At 54.5% G+C, this 17,926-nt stretch overlaps 7 protein-coding genes across 7 annotated transcripts; 3 read left to right on the forward strand and 4 right to left on the reverse strand.

Moving 5' to 3' along the window:
• Positions 1-83: 83 nt before the first annotated feature.
• Positions 84-1,745, reverse strand: J4E90_001985 (uncharacterized protein; the record flags this gene model as incomplete). Its single annotated transcript, XM_051431569.1, has 2 exons — positions 84-1,215; positions 1,264-1,745. 2 exons carry the CDS (start codon positions 1,743-1,745, stop codon positions 84-86), a joined length of 1,614 nt encoding a protein of 537 aa, XP_051294703.1.
• Positions 1,746-2,096: 351 nt separating this feature from the next.
• J4E90_001986 (uncharacterized protein) lies at positions 2,097-4,186 on the forward strand (the record flags this gene model as incomplete). The annotated part of the gene is made up of 2 exons (XM_051431570.1): positions 2,097-2,973; positions 3,024-4,186. 2 exons carry the CDS (start codon positions 2,097-2,099, stop codon positions 4,184-4,186), a joined length of 2,040 nt encoding a protein of 679 aa, XP_051294704.1.
• A 560-nt stretch (positions 4,187-4,746) lies between these two features.
• Positions 4,747-7,350, forward strand: J4E90_001987 (uncharacterized protein; the record flags this gene model as incomplete). The annotated part of the gene is made up of 2 exons (XM_051431571.1): positions 4,747-5,245; positions 5,294-7,350. 2 exons carry the CDS (start codon positions 4,747-4,749, stop codon positions 7,348-7,350), a joined length of 2,556 nt encoding a protein of 851 aa, XP_051294705.1.
• A 559-nt stretch (positions 7,351-7,909) lies between these two features.
• J4E90_001988 (uncharacterized protein) lies at positions 7,910-10,829 on the reverse strand (the record flags this gene model as incomplete). Its single annotated transcript, XM_051431572.1, has 4 exons — positions 7,910-9,050; positions 9,104-9,448; positions 9,497-10,503; positions 10,695-10,829. 4 exons carry the CDS (start codon positions 10,827-10,829, stop codon positions 7,910-7,912), a joined length of 2,628 nt encoding a protein of 875 aa, XP_051294706.1.
• A 1,406-nt stretch (positions 10,830-12,235) lies between these two features.
• On the reverse strand, positions 12,236-13,565 carry ARO2 (bifunctional chorismate synthase/riboflavin reductase [NAD(P)H] aro2; the record flags this gene model as incomplete). Its single annotated transcript, XM_051431573.1, has 3 exons — positions 12,236-13,071; positions 13,120-13,481; positions 13,531-13,565. The coding sequence occupies 3 exons, from the start codon at positions 13,563-13,565 to the stop codon at positions 12,236-12,238; spliced, it is 1,233 nt and encodes a 410-aa protein (XP_051294707.1).
• A 1,039-nt stretch (positions 13,566-14,604) lies between these two features.
• Positions 14,605-15,877, forward strand: J4E90_001990 (uncharacterized protein; the record flags this gene model as incomplete). The annotated part of the gene is made up of 6 exons (XM_051431574.1): positions 14,605-14,688; positions 14,753-14,786; positions 14,836-14,924; positions 14,976-15,003; positions 15,169-15,677; positions 15,728-15,877. 6 exons carry the CDS (start codon positions 14,605-14,607, stop codon positions 15,875-15,877), a joined length of 894 nt encoding a protein of 297 aa, XP_051294708.1.
• Positions 15,878-16,333: 456 nt separating this feature from the next.
• Positions 16,334-17,844, reverse strand: J4E90_001991 (uncharacterized protein; the record flags this gene model as incomplete). The annotated part of the gene is made up of 4 exons (XM_051431575.1): positions 16,334-16,390; positions 16,445-16,693; positions 16,746-17,758; positions 17,805-17,844. 4 exons carry the CDS (start codon positions 17,842-17,844, stop codon positions 16,334-16,336), a joined length of 1,359 nt encoding a protein of 452 aa, XP_051294709.1.
• Between the last annotated feature and the right edge of the window lie 82 nt (positions 17,845-17,926).

Here is a 17,926-nt window from a genome sequence, read left to right on the forward strand (position 1 = left end):
GCTCGTAAACGCCGTGGGACCATCAGAGGTCGCCTAAGGATATCGCCCGTTCAAATGTTCAGCCTCGAAAACAGGAAGATGCTCTATAGTTTGGGCTTGACTTCTGGTTCTGCAGCACTGGCTTCTTGGTTCCGAGTGACGTTACCGGTGCCTGCGCCTTCTCCAAAGAAGATGACCTCGACGGTCAAGTCGTCCCTGTATCGTCGCGAAAAGGGGCTGGGGAGGGTGAGGAGAGCACTTAGTTGATCCTGATCCTTTCCGCCAAGTGCATTCCGAACAAGATGCGTAGCTGCGTTCTTGTCTTCAACCACGAAGCGCTCGTTCAGGCTAGTCTTGGTACCCCACTGTTGTTGACGGATTGGTGCACGTTGACCCTCTCCCTTCTCCGCTGCCTTCTGCTCGACAGGCAATTGCTTTTGTGTGGACCACCAGCTCTTGAGCCAGGACTGAGTCTGTGAACCTTGACTGGCCGGGTTACCCTGAGCGTCGAGCCACTGACCAACTAAGCCTACGACCTCCTCGTTGGTAAGCATCTCCCATAGACCATCAGTAGCCATGACGACGAAATCACCCTTTTCCGGCTCTACCCTGGTAGTTGTAATGACCGGCTCGGCAGTGACGTATGGAGGAGTCTTGAGTAGTGTTGAAGGCGATCGCGAAAAGTAAGACTTCTTGAGCTCGGCGTTGGTCTCGGCGGACCACTTGTAGGATGCATCGCCAAACGCCCGGGATGGCTCCAGTCCACCTAGAATGCGACCGTTCCGGACCACGTTGGGCTCACCCGGATGCTCTCGACGCAACCGCTCAGCCTCACTTGTAGTTCCACCGGTCTGATCTTCAGACAGGGGAGTCACGGTCCACTTGCCATTGGGCCCTCGTCGGCCCAGAATCGCGCGAGAATCACCCGTGCAAGCGACTCGCAGGAGTTTGGATCGGCTGTCGTAGAAGGAGAGGAGTGCGCAGGAACCGGAAAGAGCGGGGGCCAGCAGCTCAGCAGCAGCAATCTTGGATTGAGCCTTCCGGACCTTCTTGACAGACTCGTGTACGATCTCGTTGTCTAGTTTGGTGAAGCCGGTCTTGATGGCGCGGTCGATAGCATCGGGGCTCGGGAAGTGGAGCGCAGGGTCCTCGACGGCCGACTTGTAGGTCGTGTTGAGCTCGCGTGCGACGTAGGAGATGAGGGTCTGACGAAGCTTGGCTGAGGTAACCCAGCCACTGTGGAGGTTAGCACTGGCGAGACATGCGACCACGATCGACACCTACCTGTGTCCGTCGAAAACGCCCCAGAACATCCAGTCGCTAGCCGAGGCGCCATTGTCCGTGGCTGCCAGGTTCGATGGTACCTCGATGATCTTTTCGGCATGGTCGTCTTCGATGGGGGAGTTGCTGGGAATCTGCACCACGTCGTACCGCACAACGCCCTGCCCTCTGCCCACGAGCCACGACTCCTCGTTCTTCCTCAGCTTGGCTGTGGCTTGGTCGGGGTCCAGCATCTCCAGCACCTTCCTGCCGTAGTCATCCGTCTCTTTCGAGATGGGCCCAGTGATGGTTCCTGTGTAGAGCTCGCCGGGACCAACGACCAGTGCCTTGCGCGCGGGCTCGCTGCTTCGGGCGCTGGTCAGGTTCCTGGCTTGGTCGGCGGGGGACTGCGCGTGTCCTGTAGAGGATTTGTCGTTGTAAGCGTAGAAGGCACCCGAGGCGACAGCGGCAGCCACTAACGCACCTGTGAGGGCGCGGAACTGCATCGACGACGCGAGGACGATGGGCGAGGTGCGCTGGCGGTAGTGATGGTGAGCCCGGAAGCCTAGGCCATTGCTCGGCGCAAAGACGCCGACACGGCTGCGGGCAAGCTTACGCAGGCACGGGCGACGTGCAGAGCGAAGCACTTGGAAGGCAGCCCGCATCTGGCAGGTGGGGTGAAGGGGATTGGGAGTGAGGTTGGCAGCAACAGTAGTCCACGGGTGAAATCATGGTGCAGGCTGGGAGAACGCCTAGTCCAAGCGCTTAAAGCGGGGACCCAATCATCCCCTGCGAACAATCTAAACCACTACGACGTCATCACGTTACCCCAAACACTTAATTTTCGACACTCCAAAATGTCTTCACGAGCGTTGCGGCGGGCCCAGCGAGAGCTTGAAGAGAAGCAGATACAGGAACAACTTGCCCAAGATGACCAAAACGAGGAAGAGTCGGAGCCTGAGGTAGCCCCCAAGACAAAGGCGAAACCCAGCCTGTTTGCTATGTTGGGCGATGGTGGCGACCAAGATGAACAAGACGAAGAGGATGAAGGAACAGATCAAGACGCCGCGCGCAAGGCCGAAGATTCCGATGATGACGCGGAGGTCGAGCCTATGCCTGCATCGAAACCCTCAAAGACGAGCAAGAAGAAGAAAAAGAAGGCCAAAGCCAAGGGCAAAGCTGCAGAGGCTGACAAGCCCTCCGCCTCTACCACAGGAAAGTCAGATCTTGATGAGATTGATCGGGCATTGCTTGCCCTCAACCTCTCTATGAACAGCCAAACGGGACCTGGGTCAGATCAACACGACCCCATTAGCGAAGAGAAGAAGCAACTCTTCTCTGTGCTGAGTGTGGACACGCAACATTTACATGCCGCAAACGAGATGAAGAGGCTCTTCGGTCGAGCCGCTGTGCAAAGTGCCGAAGACGAGGCGCGGCCTCGACAACGTGGTCAACAAGGTGGCATCGCTGCTGCAATTGCAGGACGTAACGCTCCTGGCAATCGCAACCTCGCATCGTTGGGACTTCGACGGAACATCTTCATCCAAGGTAAAGAGGAGTGGCCACGAGCTACATCTGGCGGCCTCGGCATGGAAATTGTCGAGAAACGAGCGGATGGCACTGTCGAATACAGATTCTTTCACAACAACATGTATCAAGATGTTCAGCGGCAGTTCCAGATTTGTGTCGCAAGTATGGATTCTGAGCGTATGATCCAACTCTTGCACCACAACCGTAAGTTGAGCCACTTTTCATGTCATATAGAGTACTAACGTCATTCACAGCCTTCCACATCTCCACTCTGCTTCAAGTCTCAGAGATCGCTAAGCAACAGCGAGAACCTGCTGCTGCGTCCGAGATGTTGGAGCGCGCTCTCTTTACTTTTGGGCGCTCCGTACATTCTACCTTCTCTGCGAACCTGGCGGCTGGTAAAGCCCGGTTGGACTTTCGCCGTCCAGAAAACCGCGAGTTCTGGCTTGCGGTATGGCGCTACATCAATACATTGGGTGTTCGTGCGACGTGGCGAACATCGTTCGAGTGGGCTAAGATGCTACTTGCAATGGACCCTGAGAATGATCCTTACTGTCTTCGACTCCTCATCGATCAACTAGCCTTGAGAGGGCGAGAACCGGGCGCCTTAGTCAACCTGGTCGAAGCAGACTACCTCCAGCGGCAGTGGAAGGTTCCACCGAATCTCGCTTTCAGCATTGCGCTTGCTCACGATCGCATTAAACAGCCACAGAAAGCACGCTCAACATTGCGCAACGCAATCAAAGAATATCCATGGCTAGCAGCGCGGCTGTGCAAGGAGCTGGACATTTCCCCGATACCAAAACCTGTGTGGGGAAAGGAGCCAAACGGCGAGTATCAAGAGCTGCTATGTCAGCTGTATGTACCCAAGGCCAAAGACCTGTGGAACAACACCGAAGGGACGACTTTGCTAGTGGAGATGTGCTACGCTTTTGAAGAAGAGCTGGGAGCAGGAGAGGATCCATACTGGCTTGCGCAGATACCAGAGACGGACCTTGCTCGACATGTCATCCTTTCGGATAACCAAACGCTTATGGCCCTTCTTGACCCTCGCGTCAAGTCCAAATTCACATCCGTTTCCGATCCACTAGCTCCCGATGACAATATAGCGTCGTACGATGCTTCTGTAGCTGGGCGCCCTCATGACCCCGCCTTACGAGAACGGCTGCTCGCCGAACTTGAGCAGTTTCGATCCTACTTTGAACGCATAGGGATAGATGGGCTTATGCGGCAAGGTGAGGACAATCAAGGTTTGGTACGGGCGTTGGAAGCAGCGGGCAGCAACATAGAGGAATTTGAGGAGAACACACGACGCTTTCTAGTTCTACGACGGAGGTTGGATCAAGAAGGCGTGCAAATAGTATTCGACGAGCAAGCAGCTGATGGCAATGGCACTGGCTCGGAAACGGATGAGTAGCGCTGAAGAGTCATTGTGCGCACTGTGCGACCTGGTCAACGGGAACGCATCATAGCAAACGCGTCTCATGTCACAGAATGACGCTGGATACTTGGAAGTAGAGTTTGCTGCCCAGGCGACACATGATGCCTAATCTGATGGAATCATGGATCTCATGTCTTGATAGTAATGCGTGATATTACATGTGCAGCCCCACGCGTCGTCTGCAAGGGTGCATACATGCAGAGCTTCCCTGTACAGGCGACGCGGCATCTGAAACACATGGGACTCTGGAGTAATAGAGTCAAATCAGAGTCAGCCACGTCCGTGCTTGGGTGCGCTAAGAAAGTTGAGACCCTCGTGGCGCTCATGACAGTGACGTACCCAAGGTTTGTTTATAGATGCAGGCTGAGGTGCTGCATCTCCGCATAAGCCGCACCGCACCGCCTCAGGCCGTCCATCGACCCTTTCCACTACATGTATATTGTCCGCACGTGCTCTTATACCTGATTCGCCCTCGGTTCCTTCCTACTGCCAGCGGCAAACCTGACTGAAGCTTGCCAGCCCCCTCACTCGTCGCCATGAGCGGCGTGCGTGCCCACATCGCCAGTCGGCTGCGCAGCTCCTCGCTCTCCGCAGTACCCCCACCACAGCACAGTTCCAACTACTCACCAGACCTGGCCAAGATCGCTGCTTCCGTTCTCTACCGGTCGCCGCTGCCTTCGCAAGAGGGAAGGCCCGTCTTCATCCTCAACGCCGCCGCTCTCCCCGACTCGCACGAAGCCGACTACGACTCCCTGCTACCCTATGTCCTTGCGCGCCTGCCCGAGGAAGACGAACTGCTGAAGGGATTCGAATACGAGGTCGTTTTCTTTGCCGGCGATGGCGATGGCTCAGCGACAAACAAGAAGCACCGGCCTGGCTGGGGCTGGTTTCTGCAAGCGTACCATGTCCTGTCCAGGGCCATGCGCAAGAGGCTCCAGCGCCTGTACATTGTGCACGAGAAGGCTTGGGTACGGATACTGACCGAGATATTCTCTACCATTGTCAGCCCCAAGTTCAGGAGAAAGATCTATCATCGTGCGTATCCACAACCCCGCAGCGCGGAGCAATGCTGACTCCTTCTAGTATCCAACCTCACGCAACTTGCCCGCGAAATCCAAATCGAGAACCTGCTTATCCCTCCTTCGACCTATCTTGCCGACCGTCGCGTGTGCGAACACATCTCTGCTTTCAATGGCAGCGGGAAACGAGCATTTGGCGCCCGCGCCCCTTTCCCCACAGGCAGTAATGGCAAGACACGCTTTCCACGCGTGCTGCGAGAGACGACCAGCTTCGTGCTCATGGAGCAGAACATTACCTCGGAAGGCCTGTTCCGCGTACCACCACATTCAAGGCTGCGCGATGCCTTGAAGGAAGCATACGATAGGGGCCAAAAATACATCATCTGGAAGGACAACGAGGTGACACTGCCTGTACCACCCTACCCACACGCCCAGCATCAAGAGGAGATACTAGCTGAGGTGGCCCCCACCGACGCATACTCGGTCTTCATGGCAGCAGCTCTGATCAAAGCATGGTATGCATCGCTACGCCAGCCCATCTTCCCAACCGACTCATATCGGGACCTGAAGCGACTCTATGGCGACAGCCAGGAGATTCTTGAACTCGACAAACTGACCGACCTGTTCTCGCCAACTTCGGAGTGGTCCCTGCTACCTGGCATATCCCGCGAGATCCTATGCAGGCATCTTCTGCCTCTCATGAGTGCCATCGCCGCACGACAAGAAGAAAACAAGATGACGGCCGAAAACCTCGCTGTTTGCTTTGCACCTGGATTACTGTGTGGACCTGATCAGCTTGAAGACGCCAAAATGTCCTCGATAATTAGAAGGATCTTCACCCAGGCGGTCGACATGTGGACCGAGGGGCTTAGAGAAGCATGCGGGCAGAAGGAGGAGGCTTTCTACAATGAGCTCGAGCTACCCAAAGACGAGAACGACTGGGAGGACCCGGCGGATGCGAAGCGTGATTCTGCAGATAGCAAAGGCTCATTGGAAGATCAGATGAGCGGTATAACGCTACTCGACAATGAGAAGATGCCTACCTATCACGAACCACAGGAAACACAAGGCGAGGCGTTACCGCCTCCTCTGCCTCCACGCTCACGCGCACCGTCGGCCAAATCTTCTGCCGATTCTGTTCAGCGGAAACCTGCACCGCCCCTTTCAGTACCACCTCGCTACTCTACTGTCATATCCGACGCGCCTGAAGACGTCGCCGAGTCACCCATAACTTACGCTGCTACTACTGATGGCTTCGCCCCACCCCGAAACGACGACAACCGTATCGGCCAACCCCCTAATGTACCACCGCGATGGAGTGCACAAACGGATGAGAAGAAGTCTGGTACGAGCAATCCAGTTCCAGTCCTTCCTATGTCAGCATCTACTCGCGCACAAGAAGATGCGCCATTTTCTCACGTTTCTTCTACTACTACTGCTACTCCTCCTACTGTTGCGCCTAGACTCAACATTCCTAAGAGGAAAACCCTGACTGCGATGCAGATTGACAATGTCTCCAAGGCCGTCGTCGCACAGGATGAAGCTCACAAACACCCCATGGGCGGTATGGCGCTTCCGGGTCTTACAGGTAATTACTACAGCAACAACTCTATTGCGAAAAGAGGTCCATCCTCAACATACGCAGCGAGCGAGGGCGTGAGTTCGCCTCAGTTGACCTCTCCCCAAAGCGCAGTCTCTGCACCAGCGTCAGAACCTGCCTTTCGCCGTCCAAGCATTCCATTCTCCGCAACATCATCAACAACAAGCCGTAGTCCCAGCATCAACTCACTCGCCCGACCCGTATACCCGGTGACGCCTCAAGTTCCCATTATCAACACACCTACCAAAGCATCCACGCTCCCCATTCCAGCTGCTGCGCCCCGTCTGCGTACCCCGAGTCCAAGCCTCATGCAACGCATGCCCAGCTTCGAGAACTTCGCCAAAGACCAATCAAAGAAAGATGACGCAGACGCCGAGACTGGGGTTGCAAGAGGCCGAACATTGAAGCCAAAGAAAATGAACCTCAAAAAGCAGTCTGTCGAGGACCTGAGGCGCTTGTACGAAGAGCGTGCTGGGACTGCTAGTGTGCTTGTTCAGACTGCAAAGCAGAAGGGTGTTTGAGTGTGTTGCTGGTTTTCAGGGTGAGGTGTAATGTTGAGTCGATGTCGCCGGCGTGCTGCACACTTTGCCATTAATTAGGCCTGTATATTTTTCCCCGGCTTTTCCTTCATTTAGATCTATACCCTCTCATATCTCAGCATTTCAACTATATTACCTACACATGTCTCTATGTAGCTGCAATTTGTTTAATACAAACATTCATGTTCTTGTACCTGCCATTATATTCTGTCTCATTAATTCGTGCGCGTAGAAAAATAAAGAGGCACGTGGAATGGACCTTGGATACACGGAACACATGACATTTGCCTACTATTGCTAGTTTCTACATTGCACATCCGTACGAGCTCTCAGTCCGCCGACCACGAACGCCTTCATTGAGAAAATACACTCGTCGTTCAGTACCTGTGCGCCTTAGCCCCGATAAATGATGCCGCTATGCAACGCCACTCGGAATCCATCCAGCCTCGAATGTATGAGCTTCTTCCGATAATGCTCACCGAACCAACTGCTGCATCAAATGAAAAATGCTCCCATCATCAATCTTGAAACCATCCGTCTGTCAACTCATCGCACCTTGGTTTCCGTTCGTGTTCTGCCACCATCCCGGGTCGTATTCTTCCTGCGCATGGTGGTGCCCCGCATGTGTAGTTTGCGGGTAGCTCACATGTTCTGTCGGCTGCGTGTAGCTCCCTCGGTGCGCATACCCAGTGTCTGCCTGGCTATGCGGGTTGCCGTATACACTGCCTCCAATGTTGTGATTGAAGCCGTTGATATGGCTCGAGCGCCAGTCCTCGCTGATTTTGAAACCATCCCGACCAAGACGATCACCTACGTCTGTGTTGTGGAGAACACTCTCCAGGCCCATCGGACTTATTTGCTGATAAGTGTGACGTGGCAGAATCGGTCCTGGTACTCCAGGAATAGGGTTCCAAAACATGGATTCTGCCGTATCGGTAGATGGAGATGTCATTGCCGTAGACATGTTGGGGGCGGATGACATGGGCTGCGAGTACTGATACGTCGGTAAAGCCATTCCTGTATTGTAATTATGATGGGTGGGTGTGTGCCCTACAACAGGTGATGGTTGGTGTTGGCTCGATACCACACTACTCGGCCTCGAATTGGCGGGATGTGTAGCCAATTGCAACCCTGGTTGAGGAGCAAACATCGACAGGCTCTCCCTCCTCTGAGTAATAGGTGGATGGAGACGGCCAGGTCCTATCCGATTGCCGGTAATAGTTGTTGTATTGGGAGGTATCATAAGAGGATCTGTCGGAGGACTGATAGTACCTTGGGGCTTGTTGGGGTCACTTGTCGGTATCAACGAGGAGTTGCCTAATTCTTCAGGAAAGGGCAACTTCCACGTCTTCGCCAGGGTGTATATGACGCGGAAACTCCTCGCCCCGAAATAGTGACATTCGTGAAGATCGTCTAGGCCCTGCATGCCTTCGATGAGGTTTTGGCGAGAAATGCTGTTATCCTTTGAATATAGCAAGTGCACAACACATACAGTGAGTAGTACGTGTGGTATGAGCAGGTGAGCTTGACGAAAGTCGTAGAACTGCCGGTAGATCCGGACAAGTTCAGACACTTTGTTGGCCGCATCTACGCAGATGTCGCGGGGGCGTATATCGGAATGAATAAGATCGACTTTGAGCAGAGGCCGGAAAAGGTGCACGATGATGGTCCAGTAAAGCATGCTACGTGTAGTGTCAGTTCTGTTCGCAAAGTAAGCATGGATGTTCAGACATACTGTAGTACCAAGATGTGTGGCTCGGGTTCCTTCTTTCCTTCCAGGCTTAGCAAAGCTGGCAGTTTTCTATACCAGGCTTGGTATTTATGATAAAAATCAAGCAATTTACTGCTCGTAAGTCGCTCTTTTGGCGCAAAGAACATGTGGTTGTTGTCATTGACGAGCTCCGCGAGCGATGTGAATTCCTGGAGGAACATGCGAATGGTTACGACTCCGCCTCCTGCGATTTGCGAGGGGGCGGGATAAGCCTCAGGAAGGTCAGACGTCTCTTCCAGCATAGGCTTTTCGAGAGTAATGGCAGCTCGAGGAAGCTGAGATATGCGGCCAGTAACGATCGTCCAGATTCTGCGTCGAGTTAGCCCAGTCGGGGTAAAAGTAGCCAAGATAACTCACGTATCCACAGTAAAGCAGCCCCAGAATGTGACCTTTCTCACTTCGATCTCACTTGGTGTCAAGCCAAGCGCAGAATTGGCGCCATAGTTCAAGTGCAAACCAAGCTCAACACACATACGAAGACACCTCCCCATGTAGGAAAAGCCTGAACTTTCTCTCCCTGTACTCGGCTCACGCATCGACATAATGCAGAGCGCCTGAACAGTCGTCAGGCTCGGGGTTTCATCTTCGAACAGAAGTCGCCTGGCCTCGGCAAAGAAGTGATCGCCTGCAGTACGGAAGTTGTCGGGATCCGTGCGACCTGCAGGGTCTTCTGTGAGATGACATGCATATGCGCATATAGCATTGACCAGTAGAGAGCAGCAATACTTGTCGCGTCCCGCTCTGAAGTCCTTGTAAAAGCACTCTCGGCTGAAGAGCACGTAGAAGGGATGACTCCAGGTGAAATAGAGGTCAAGCAGCGTCTCAACAAAAGCCAGGTCATCGGTTACGTTGGTCCACGTTGACCCTTGACGCTCTGGCTTCACGCTGTTGGTACGCAGCCGCCCGCCACCGAAATCCTCATCTTCGGGTACCAGGCCTAGGCTTGCAGAATGTCCAAAGTGTCTGCTCTGGCCGGTGGATGTAACAGATGGCTTCCCAAGCAGCACACTAAGATCTGACTCGAGGCTTTGAACGTCGACGGGCTCGCTCTGCGTCAGCGTCACGTTCTTGCGCCATGTTTCAGCTAGGGAGGTGATGTCGAGGCTGGGGTCTCTTCGAATATGATTGAGAAATTCTTGGACATGCTCCTCAGGTAGACGTCTCAGCGAATTGACAATAAATTCGGCGCTCGAGGCATTCTCAGGGCTGGAGGCGGCGACAAGGGAGGCGTCGCGCTTGATCCCAGTATTGTTTGCGATCGTCGGAGTAGCCTTAGTGCGACGACTCTCGCTCTCAGCATCGTAATGACATTCAGTCTTGTAGACGGCAGTGCAAGTCGCGCACACGGGTGTACCACCGTCACACTGTAGATGAGGTGTCAGCAGGAGGGCACTTGGCGAGGGACCGGGAAAGTTGCCCGGAGAATGGCCCAAACAAGAGATGCGGATAATCCTCGCTGGTGACGAGCCTTCCGCGGAGGCGAATCTCCAGCATCGGGCCAGATGTAGGAGCTCAATGTGGAATTGGTGCATGCAGTGGGAAGATTGATGCTTACTTTGGACTTGCGTTTCCGGCAGGGCACACAGGCCGACTGGACACAGCGCCGCTTACTGGCTTTTGTGTCCTGCGCCTGTGAGTTATCTTGGTCGTCTCTGTTGTTGGAAGAGGTGGCAGTAGCGGCGCGGGCCATGGTTGATCACGAGGGGAATGAAGACGCAGTCCGCGCGGGCTCCGAGGACGAGTTAGTTATTCCATTCTCTGGGCCGGGTAGGAAAGTAATATGATTAGCCACCAATGTCGAGGGAGAAGAACAGCGGGCTCGGATTAGGTAGCTGTGACGTTGGCGCCCGTCGCGACGTTCAACGTGCCTGCCTTAGTTTGCGTTCGGCAAGATCAAAGCCCATGGATGATTTTCGGTAGGGTGGCAAACGCAGAGGCGGCATCCAAAAGGATCGATGCGCGACCACGACGAAGAGGCTCGATTGGCCTGGTATCGGATCTAGATTGGGAGTTAAACGCCTACTGCAGTAGCCGATGGGCTGTAACAGATGTATAGGTCGCGTCCGACAGGCTGTGCCGCACGTGGAAATTCGAATCGAGGTCCCGGAGACATGGGTCAGCTGACATGTCCGGACGCGAGGGGCCTTTGCGGAGATAGAAGCGAACTTGGGACGACTCTATCGGTGGAGCCTGGTTTCGGGTACCGCAGCATCTGCTTGCGACAGGACAGAGTTTTTTGGAGCACCACCAGCATCAACGACTAGCTTCGGTATGGCGCACCGAGCTGGACGAATTTGCCATGGCTATCTTCACACGGATGATGCAAGGCGGCACACATGCTTGTGCGCGATCTCGATGTCGGTCAGACAAGGGAGCGACACTGACAAGAGCTGCTTGTAGGCAAGAGGATAGACTGGAGGAAGAGGGGTTCGCGGAGCGTGTCCTATGTCATGTTGGCTCGCGGCTGCAAGCGAAGGGATCTCCAACAGCCAGGGTTCTTGCTTTTGGTGGAGGGGAAGGCCCGATAGCATCCGCTGCCAATGCATCCTCCTGGCCCTCCGGTCACCTCTTCTTACAGTGTGGCGACTCTGCCGGCCCCTACACTGGCTTCCGCGAGGCTGGAAGTCCTTGCCGGTGAACATCGGCCTCTCAATGGGTAAAGACACCAGGTGGCGGTGCCTATTACCACTCTATCGGAACGTCTCGACTAGTCTACAGCTGCATGCATTATCCTACAGTCTACCGATAAGATGCACGTCACGAAGATCGAGATTTGGTTCTACACTTTTGCCCATTCGGCTCGCATGTGAACTATTCGTCTCGCTGACTGTTCTGTCAGCTCGGCCGAGGGTGGTAGACAAGTTTGTATGATCATGGGTAGCATCTGAACTGGTTCTCGCTGCTGAACTTGTTGTATTCCGACTCGGAATGACTTTGAGCCTTTGAGCCCATCTGTGGATCCTGATCCTGTAGAGTCGTGGCACTTTTAGCTATACGTCAAGTCTAATAATTTTCATCCATCTCGGCGCAAAAACATCGTACACTTGCAGCTGGCGCCTTAACTCCCGTTATACCCGACTTACATCATCCGGCCTATCAAGCGCCATTGACGGGTTGAACACCCTTTAGCGGTGGAAGCAAGCTCCTCGCGCCTTGTCTAGCCTGCTGGGCTAGTACAGCATCCATGATGACCAATGCAGCCATCATCTCGACAATAGGCACTGCACGGGGCACTACACAAGGATCGTGCCTGCCTTTGGCCTCCAACACTCCTTCTTCCTGGTCGTATGTGACTGTAGACTGCGCCTGTCCAATTGTCGCTGCCGGCTTGAAAGCTACGTTGAAGTAGATGGGCGCGCCATTGGTGATACCTCCCTGGATACCGCCCGAGTTGTTGGTCTTGGTGGTGAGCTTGGGTTTTGAGCGGTACTTGCTTGCATCGGGGTTTTCGCCTGCCGGGACAGCAGGAGCTTTGACGAACGCGTCATTGTGAATTGAGCCCGGTAGTTGTGCGCCTCCGAAGCCGGATCCGATTTCAAACCCCTTGGTTGCGGGAATCGACAGCATAGCGTGTCCCAGCTTGGCCTCCAACTTGTCAAAGCATGGCTCTCCCAGCCCTGTCGGGCAACCTCTTATGACACAAGTCACAGTGCCACCTATGCTGTCTTGTGCGTCGCGGTACTTGGCGATCAAGTCTTCCATGCGCTTGGTGACATCGTCGCTCGGACACCTGACGGGCAAGTACTCGTCTACCTTGTTGCGTGTAATCGAGTCGATTAGCTTGAGGTACTCTGGGTTCGTGGATGCGGTGGGGTGTTCGGGTGTGGGAGGGAAGAGGAACTCGTTTCCGATGGAGTTGGTGAATGCGATGATCTCGATACCGTAGGCTTCGCGCAGGTATTTCTCCGCTATCGCGCCCGCTGCTACTCGTCCTGGGCACCATTAGCATTTGTACGGTGGTTGTGCCGGAATCCACTCACCAATGGTCTCTCGTGCGCTACTTCGTCCACCGCCTGAGCTAGCCTTCACACCGTACTTCTCCAGGTATGTCCAGTCGGCGTGGCTCGGTCTTGGGTACATGTCCATGGTCTTGTTGCCGTAGTCTTGCTTGCGCTGGTTCTCGTTCATGACCCTGATGCCGATCGGGGTGCCCAGTGTGATGCCAAACTCTGTGCCAGACTGGATCTCTACGCGGTCTTTCTCATTGCGTGGGGTAGTGATGGCGGACTGGCCCGGTCGGCGGCGCGTCATCTGGGGTTGGATGTCATCCTCAGTAAGGGCCATGCCCGGCGGGCAACCGTCGATAATGGCGCCGACGGAAAGACAATGGGATTCGCCATAGCTATCGCAGGTCAGTAGACGTCGGGCAGCTATACGGCGCGTATGCATACGTGGTGACCCTGAAGTGCGTGCCAAAGGTAGACATTGTGGTTGTGGTTTTGGCGAGATAGTGGGGATGCGGCTCCCTTGTGAACGGCGACTAGTCAATGAGATGCGTGCTCGGTGTATCCAAACGTCTGTGTATGTGTCCAAAGAGCGCCGGTTTAATTATTGTGTCGTTGCAGGTCCAGACGCGTGCGCTAGAATAATCAACGTCAGAGTCACTCTAGGAGTTTTATTTATTTAGCGGGGCGCGGAGTACAGCCGTCTGGGAACCCGAGATCGGCCACCGATGGTAAGGCTGGTATGAACCAAACGACGGTACCCTCCCATCGGAGCGTCAACGCAATGTCGAACATTCTTCAAAGTTAACATTGCGGTGCGAGGAAAGTCATTCGTTCAGCGATTGATGGGGTTGCTAATATGCGGACACCAAGATATCCCCACAGGCAATGCGAACGAGCATGGCTAGATCCCACTCCGTATGTGTATTTGAGGCATCTCAACTGCGTGATCAGATTCAGAAGAAACATGGAACAAATGGCAAGTAAGTGGGCTGTCTTCGCCATCGGGATGGTGACTGGAGTAGGTTGGCATGAGGATGTGCTTGCAGGGTCAACGTTGTCGCCCAGACAGACGACCCCACACCACATGACATGCGCTGTTCTTGCGCTGTACAAAGCGTCCGGTCAAGGAAAGACTGGCGACCACATGTGCGTAGGCGAGTGGGCCGAACAACTCAAGACGATGCCACGCGCGCGGGCGACTGCGCCTGGAAACGGGTTCCATGGTTGAGGGCGCAGATGGCAGAAGTGGCAGGAGCGGTAGTCGCATCATCTTAGTATCAAGTAAGATGAAGGGGCGCCTAGCCTACAGTATAGTCGACGCCGACGAGCATGGAGAACAGAGTTTGGTCGTGTCTGAGGGATGGATGGAGAGTGGGTGGACTGGCAGGCACGAAGATCATCCGGGATTACTAGCGCGGACCCTGCCGTGACTTCTCAAGAAGTTTTGCTTGCAGCCAGCAACACGACGCCCTAAACACCCCTCTTTCCTCCATCACATCCCCCACCAAACCGCCCAACATGACTGAGTACGTCAAGGTCGAGAAGATCATCCCCAAGTTCCCGCCGCCGGCGTTCAGCGACATCGCCAAGGCCTCCAACGACGTATGTTTTGGCTCCCCACGACGAGCTTCCCCATGGCGCCATTGCTAACGGAGCCGCCCTCCAGCTCATCAACAAGGACTTCTACCACACTGCCGCAGGTCCGCGACTCCAATTGATCCGCCTGCCCTCCCACTGACGCGCCCACAGCTGCCCTTGAGGTCAAGCTCAAGGCCCCCAACGGTGTCAACTTCACCGCCAAGGGAACCTCCGCCCACGATGGCCCCGTCACCTCCTCGGTAAGCCCGCCATTGTACGCGGAAAAACGCCATGGCTAACGCGTCCACCAGCTCGAGGGCAAGAAGTCGCTTTCCAACGGTACGACAAACGATTCCTTTCTCCCCAGCTCCACGAGCCTCTCTATACCCCTTCATACGTCTTCCAACTTTCAGTCTTATATATTCCACGTGAAGCAGCCTCCCGGCAAGGGGGGCTTCTCCGTGGCAGGCTACGGAATCAACCTACTGACAACGGACGACGCAGGCATCAGCATCACCCAGTCATGGAACACTGCCAACATGCTGGCCACCAAGGTCGAGCTCAACGACACCTTTGCTAGCGGCTTGAAGACTGAGATTCTCTCCAACTTCAACCCTGCTGCCGGCAACAAGGGCCAGAAGGTCAACCTTCACTTCAAGCAGCCTGCCTTCCACGGCCGCGCTTTCGTCGACTACTCGGCTGCTGGCGCCATTGGCACCACCGCCGATGCTGTCGTTAGCCACGAGGGCATGGTCGTTGGTGGTGAAGTCGGTTACGATGTGCAGAAGGCTGCCATCACCAAGTACTCCGCCGCTGTCGGATACACCACCCCTCTCTACAACGCTGCCGTGACTGCCACCAACTCCCTGAGCGTTTTCACCGCCTCGTACTACCAGCGCGTCAACCCCGCTGTCGAGGCCGGTGCCCGCGCTGTCTGGGACTCAAAGTCCGGCAACAACGTCGGTCTTGAGCTCGCTGCCAAGTACAAGCTTGACCCTGCGTCTTTCGCTAAGGTATGACGGTCCCTGACATGCACGAGGGCGTCTGTACTAATCCCATCCAGGCCAAGATCAACAACCTCGGCATTGCTTCCCTCGCCTACAACACCAAGGTCAACAGCGGTCTGACCTTCGGGATTGGTGGCTCTTTCGATACCCAGAAGCTGAACGAGGCCGGCCACAAGCTCGGCACCAGCTTCACCTTCGAGGGTTAAGCACCTCGAGAAGAGAGATATTTGTGGAAAAGAGATGAAGGAGCTGGCTTTTAGATTCTTTTGGTTCTCGCGAAGCAGTATCATATCAATCTAGTGCTGATGAGCGAACGGGGCATACTCCTTGGGTATGTGCGACGATTCGTCTCAATACAATTTACTGGAACTCTGGACCCCGATCTTTTGCTCGTAGTGATGATGTGTACTTACTGAATCTGTACCCTAGTAAAGACACGGAGCGTGCTGGCATTAGTTCATTCAAGGAAGAGGAACACAAGTGAACGCTGATCAATCGGGTATGGTATGGTTTTTACTTCTTGTTGTTTCCGGTATATGCAGTGCCCAGTCATGGTCATGAAACCGTTGCTTCATGAGCGCGGAACACATAGCTCCGTTCTACTTGTTGTCACATGTTATTATGAAATTGCAGATGCTTCATGTTTGACGTGTAATTGGAGCTTAGTAGTCGTCACCGCGGCTAAGAATCTCCTTGCAGTTGGGTCGAAGCACGAATGTCTGTTTTGCGTTAGCACACATCTTTACAATGTCGACGGATCAATGGCTACTTACGTGTTCACTCTGTGCTGTGTAACTGCCCTTGATATCGCAAAGCGGGGGGTAGGCCTCAACAATACCCGCGCTGACCAGGTTGTTCAAGCCCAAAAGGTACTTGTCGTGGCCCATGCGATCGAGATACCGCCTGCAGAAAGGCAGAGTACCGAAGTTCTTGGTAATGGAGTTGAGGAGTGTCTTTGCTGACGAGACGCGGAGAGCGACTTTGGGTGCGTCGGCCTTTTTGGCGTAGTGAGATGTCTCCATCTGTGGTACCTGTTAGATCAAGAGTAGGCTTACTAGTAGGCGGGTGACTTACATCATCCCGAACGTATCCCTTTCCTGTGCTGCCGAATGTTTCGATAGCAAATGTCTCTCCTTCTTCCATCTTTGTTTGGTCGCCGCCTTTGACGATCGGTACAGTCTTGCCGCCGTGGATGGTGTAGTGTCCGATGGAGTGTCCGTTCAGATTCCTTATGCACTTGACGGGCAGCATCTGTCCCTTGATTTCCACCTCGTAGCTCTCCATGACTTCCTGGATAGCAGCGCCAATATCGCTCATGCGCACGTCGATACCGGCCTCCTTGATACCGGCGTTTGTCGCAGCCTTGCACGCGTTGATGAGATTGTCGTATACGGGGTCGAAGGTCAGGGTGAACGCGCTGTCCACGATACGTCCGTTGATGTGTACGCCGAAATCGACCTTCATGACATCTTCGTAGTTGATGACCATTTTGTTGCCCGCATTAGGGGTGTAATGCGCTGCACAGTGGTTTATGCTCAGACCAGTCGGGAACCCCATGCCCGCTATTTGCGCGTCACCATCCTCCAGACCCTGGTGTCCTGTCAAGGCGCGAACCGAGTCCTCGATACCCTCTGCGATCTCGGTAAGCGACATGCCCGGCTTGATCCAGTTCTGAGCCCATTGTCGAACTTGACGGTGGATCTCTGAGCCTTTGCGGTATTCGGTGAGGAAGTCATTGTTCATACGGTCGAGGTGGCGCTTCTCTTCATTGGTGGTCCGGTAGGCGTTCTCGTTGACGTATTCTTGGATTTCGCCCTCGGGGTACGAATCGTTGGGGAACAGCTCATCGATGCGAACTCGTGGCGGTGATGTCTGCACCTTGGGCCCTCCTGCGCCGGCTGCTGCGCCAGCCTTCTTCTTCTTTCTGGGCTTCCTCTTCTTCTTCTTTTTCGCAGCGCCTTCGCCGGTTTCTGGTGCTCCATCTTCGGCCTCGTTGTCATCGTCTGAATCTTCGTGATCCGCGTCGCCTGCGGGCTTTTCGCCGTTCTCCGTTGTACCATTTGCTGGTTTGCCGTTGGTGTCGTCCACTGTACGCTGTTAGGCGATGTAACGCGAGAGGTAGCGTTTCCATACACTTCATGTTGGCGACTTCGTCCGCTACCTTGGCCGCCATGTTGGCCGTGTCGAGAATGCAGTGGTGCTTGTCTCGTGGACAATCTCGAAATTTACGAACGTCTCGAAACGCCCCGCTAACT

Source organism: Alternaria incomplexa (genome assembly GCF_024043165.1).
Source record: "Alternaria incomplexa strain BMP 0042 chromosome Unknown scaffold_2, whole genome shotgun sequence".
NCBI lineage: Eukaryota > Fungi > Ascomycota > Dothideomycetes > Pleosporales > Pleosporaceae > Alternaria > Alternaria incomplexa.